This window comes from Pectinophora gossypiella, chromosome 3 (genome assembly GCF_024362695.1).
Source record: "Pectinophora gossypiella chromosome 3, ilPecGoss1.1, whole genome shotgun sequence".
NCBI classification, from domain to species: domain Eukaryota; kingdom Metazoa; phylum Arthropoda; class Insecta; order Lepidoptera; family Gelechiidae; genus Pectinophora; species Pectinophora gossypiella.
The window spans coordinates 16,821,545-16,827,095 of record NC_065406.1 but is presented as its reverse complement, the minus strand read 5'-3'; the positions used below and the strand labels follow the sequence as shown (position 1 = coordinate 16,827,095).

The 5,551-nt window shown below is 35.7% G+C and overlaps 1 protein-coding gene across 1 annotated transcript in view; it reads left to right on the top strand.

Moving 5' to 3' along the window:
• Positions 1–4,448: 4,448 nt before the first annotated feature.
• LOC126382175 (uncharacterized) overlaps positions 4,449–5,551 on the top strand; it is a 31,333-nt gene continuing 30,230 nt past the window's right edge. The window contains exon 1 of the mRNA XM_050031962.1: positions 4,449–5,131. Coding sequence (XP_049887919.1) covers positions 4,858–5,131 — 274 coding nt within the window. The 5' untranslated portion in view covers positions 4,449–4,857. The remainder of the gene's footprint in view (positions 5,132–5,551) is intronic.

Genomic DNA, 5,551 nt, shown 5'->3' with positions numbered 1-5,551 from the left:
ATAAATTTAAAGCTCACGTGAAGCTTACTTTATGTAAAAAAGCTTATTATAAGATTAATGACTACCTAAATGATAAAAATGTCTGGTATTGAATGTGTTCCTCTAGTTATAATGTATATCCTCATTGGTTTTTAAAAGATGTGTTGCTGTTGCAGTTTCTTGTCATTTCTTCTCCTCAGCCATAACACCTTGCGAAATGACGTAAATTCAAAAATGTTACATTGACCTTCAACAAGTTTATCCATGATAATTACGTTGAATAAATGATTCTGATTCTGATTCTGATTCAATATAATCATAATGGCACAGTTGCATAGACACGAATTGTATTAAGGAAATCAGTCAATTGAGTTATTTTATTCTTATTCTGAACTCTCCGCCCCGCACCGATAGTATCAGGCGCCGACCTCACCCCCTCTGGGTCTTTAGTTTGAATTAGTAAGCCAATAATAAGCAAGGAGGAGAGCGCGAGGACTACGTCTCGCTCGCACATACGAGTTGCTGCACACGGGTCAGTATGAGATTTTTGTAAGGAGTGTGTAACATTTATGAACCAAAACCAAACCGCTTTTACTACGCTTTTAGCATCAGTAGTGTATGTGGTACAAAGCAACTCAGCTTATAGAATTCTCAATAACACAGAAAGATTTTTCATAGTTTTAATAACTTTTGCAGCTACGGTTAGTAAACACTTTTATAATAACGTATAACGGTTTACAGTGTGTCCCGGTACAGGCTTCGCCTCTATAGTGCTAATGATTAAAGTCTGTAGAATTCGACTTTTTAGTTTTTGTAATATTGAGAGTAAACTCATGGCAAACGTTCTGATTCATGGGCTGGTTAATTCTTTGTGTTTCAGGCAGTATGCATAGGAAAGAAAGAGATGGAGTGATTTCGAGAAATGCATTAGTCTAACTCTAATTTATAAAAACAGAGAGTTGCCAACTCTATTACATAATATTTATGTAAATGGGCTCGGAAAACGCATAATAAGTATTCATTATGGTGATGTAGACCAATAAAATTGGTTCGAGTAAAAAGTTACTTTTCTTTTCATTGGCCGTGGTTTAATCATATTTATATTTTTTTACTGTTCTCGTACATATTATTTTATTACTCCGTGTGTCCATTTTGTAAATCCTGACAGGAAATCGTACTCTGGCCCCTGCGATACAAGCTGAGCTTAGTGCAGGGACCGCCGCATATCTAGAGTAATTGGTCTTATTATAGTTGTCTATATTTTTTATTAATGTAAAATTGTAAGCCTATGTTCAATAAAGATTATTATTATTATTATTATTATTATTATTATTATTACTGATATTGTTATTATTTTTTTTGTATAATTTTCGACACAATTTAAAAATTGTTCAGAAATAAATAAATTTGAAACTTGAAACAATATTAGCGAATATTATTGAGCCGTAGTAGCGAGAAAACCATAAATTTCGGAGACACATTTAAGGTATTTAATGATGATGATAATGATTTTATAACTTACTATATAAAATCATAATAATCAAATTGTTTAACTTGCCTATTTAAATTGAATACAAGAAACAGAATGTATAAGTAATACAGAAATCCGTGCCTGTTTAGATAGATACACACAAATCAACACCGATCCAATTTATACGCTCTCAATCATCAACACCCACATTTTTCCTCGTACACCCAAAGTTTCTCAAAGAGTTTCCTTTTAAAATCTTCAAAGGATAAAAGAAAGATAATTTCCGTACTTCCTAACCGTCCGGATGTTAGCAGCACGTGGTGCTACCGAAATACCCGTACGAGCTGTGCGATAGAAAATCCGGTTAAAGTGACACAAGGGATACGATTTGAAGACGCCATCTTGAGATCGATGACAGATATCGGGGATTGAATGGATGAATGGGAGATACTCGAAGGCGTGCTTCAGAATGCTCGTGAAATCTTCAAAGGTATAAACAGAGTCAGGAAAATAGATAGGAAGAAGTAAGTCACGTTTGTAGCATTATGTAGGAGTGAGCAATATTACAAATCAGCAGGAAAGAAAAAATTCAGACGCACTGGATGTTAAATTTCTTATTAGTAGCTAAAATATTATAAAAAAATAGAGTAAATTAAAAAAATAGAGGAAAGATTCCCATGAAAGGGGCGAATAATGTTCTACTTACAATATACTGCATAAAAAGTTTAGTTAAAACATTAACTGAGTTCAGAACACAGAGTATAAAGAATCAAAAAGCAAAATTGTAGTACTGTAGAATGAGAATAAGATATGAAATAGCTAACCGAGAAATTGTCTAGAAATAGATTTTTAATGATTCTATTATAACAAATAGGAAAGACAAGCCAAATGGGTCTTATAAATACCTAACCGTATAACAATTTTTCTTTGAAGTCGTTGTAGCGAAGTGATGTTAGGAAGCTATGAATTACTTTATACTGGGACAACATGCGATGATAAACATATCCGCTCCATAAAAGTTGCTATTTTTTTTTGTTTATAACACTTCATAAATTACACATAGATTGTTACATCGCTAAACCTAAACAGGTTTGTCTCGATGCCTTCTTCTTCGGCATACGCCACGCTTTCAGATTATTACATTTAAAGAACTTACACAAAACAAATCATTACCATTCACCGAGGTGCTTACTTAATTATAATAAAAAACAGGTAGGTAGCAAACAGAAATCACACATTGACCGTAAGATATTATTTAGGTATCTCATCGACTGTCAAAATTTAAAATAATTAATTACTACAGTATGGTTTTAGGTTTATCTACAGATGATTATGAGTGCAGAAGGTAATAATTCAATTAAAATCATCATCCACGGTTGATGGGGTTGATAATCACCTCACAACCCACACGATAGAAAAAGAATCATGTCTGAGCATTATCCCGTTTTTTCACAGGGTGCGCTTATCTAACCTAAAGATTTGAAGCGACTGGTCGGGGTGTCGCAAAAAGGGTCCCATACAAAATTAGGACTTAGAATTTTTTTAACAAAAATCGCCAAAAGTAACATTCGGGAACCGGGGGGATGTGGGAGTATTAGGGTGGGGGGAAACCACGGGTGACCTTAGATGACCTTGGGAGGTCACTGACCTTAAAGTCAAGGTCATGACCTTATTCCCTTATTCTTCACAAATATAGTGTAGGTCAGACACATCAAAGGTCAAGGTCATTGACCTTAAAGGTCAAGGTCACTTAACCAAAATCAGAAATATTACCATTATATCAACTTTATGCAGTAAACTTTCGATTTCAGTGACCTCAAAGGTCAAGGTCACCAAGATCATTGACCTTAAAGGTCAAGGTCACTTATCCAAAATCAAAAATATTCGCATTATATCAACTTTGTGTAGTAAACCTTCAAAGTCAGTGACCTTTAAAGGTCTTCACCGCCGCCTCTCGGCCCTTCGGGCCTCGATGGTCACAAGTAACCTAACCCACTCGGCTATATGGCAGGGGGCTCGCTTTGCTCGCCCCCTGCCATACAGCCTTCGTAACCTATATCTACAGTGTCGGGGTGCCGCGAGTTTCCGTGCTCGCTTCGCTCGCACCCGTGACAAAAGGATACCTGTAAAAAAAAAATACGCGTGGCGGACACCGAGCGTGGACGTGTTTCGCGGAGCTCCATAGAAAAAATTAAAGATATATTTTAAAATTACATAAAACGCATTTTTTAAAATATCTCGAAAACGGTGCGTCGTAGCGCAAAAATAACAAAAAATTGCCCCCTTTTAGATACCCCTAACCCACCTCTTCCGCATATATTAAAATAAAAAAAACTTACTTTTTCAAAAAAAATTGAAAAATTTTTCAAGTCCCGCTTTCATAGTAATTTCTCTCGAAAATCGGCTATGTCCGTGGCTCATACAAAAACGACCAAAATTATTCTAAGTCTCGGACCCTTTTTGCGACACTACGTAGAATCAACTTTTGAAAATTTTACAAGTCCAGCTTCCATAGTAATTTCATTCGAAAATTCGGCTAAGTCGATGGTTCATACAAAATTGAAGTGAAATTTTTCTAAGTGTTGGGACCCCTTTTACGACACCCTAACCAAGCGACTGCTTGTCTGACCTTCCAACCCGCGATTGGAAAATCAGCCTAATACAGGTTAGGTCACATACTTCCGAAAATGCATTTCTCGGGAGTTTGGGTATAGTCACTCTGAATGATAAATACTTTCAGAAAAATATTCGACTCTAATGCACATGTTTTTTTTTCCAATGTCAATGTCATTATTCTTTTAAACTTTTCAATACTTAAAAACTTGAAATATGGAACTTCCTTCCTGAGAATTCCGAAGTTAAAAATTTCAAATTTTTTGGCAAGGAAACCGGCATTAGTAGTATTTAGAAATTTATCCCAGAATGTTATCCCCTCTGCTTCACATACTGTTGTATTTCTGTAATAGAGTCGCGGGGACAGTTTGGAAGCGATCCAGTCGCGTGCGCAACTCACGGCGCGGACGCAGGCGTTACCAAACCAACGCTAATAACGGTTATTAATAACGCGATATTATAAGTTATAACCAGTGATTTGTTGATGTTAGTTTGAAATTTAAATTTCGTGAACGTTCATTTTCTGACAGTGAATGTATGGAGAATAACAAAGTGTTGTTTTTTGTAAATATTGAAATGGTTATTTAAGAAGTGTATTTTTTAGTACAGTTAAATTTTAATGTCAAAGAAAAGAGATAATAAAGCACTTTTCTTAATTCAAATTACACAAAAAAACTTACGATCTCAAAGTGACTCATACACAAACAGCGTACAATAAAATAAAAGAGCAAACAAACAATAAAACGCTAACTATTTTGAGCGTGTGCGGTGCAATAAGAACAAATCACAACAAAATGGCTTCTGAGCGGCACGCGACTCGTGTGTTTATTTGTATTTGCCTCTCTTTCTCTCTACCCGTTGTCAACGAAGGAGCGAAAGTGTACGAAGATGGATTTTCTAATGATGACAGTGGTATGAGATTGACCAGAGAATATCATTTGAGGCAGGGTGCTATAAGAGGGTTGATAGTGAAACCTAGCAGAGATTATGATTTGCAAGCTGTGGAGATGTTTCTTGGTATTCCGTATGCTGCTCCTCCAATGGGCAGTCTTCGGTTCATGCCACCAGGTAAGACATGCATTGTAGACTCCAGAATTATTATTAATCATTTACAATTAGTACATACTTTACGTAGTCTATTATTATCTTTCAGATGTATTATTGGACGAATAGGGAAAAAAACTTAGTATTTTTAAAATGTAGAGCAATCATTCCACCCTTTGTTGGTAGCCCTTATGGTAATAAGTCAATATTTTATTATCATGAAACCCGGCAAAGGCAACACACGCTCTAAAAAGTATGAAACAAGAAAATATTTCTCAGAATGTCTTCCGTATAGTGCTGTTTAGGAGATAGCCATGGTTGTATGCCGTGGTCAGCAAACTCTTAGGACATATAGGCATTCGACCACGGGTATCTCCACAAACTTACATGCTTATCTTACTTTCTGACAATTGGATGATCAGCCTACAATTATTAACCACACAA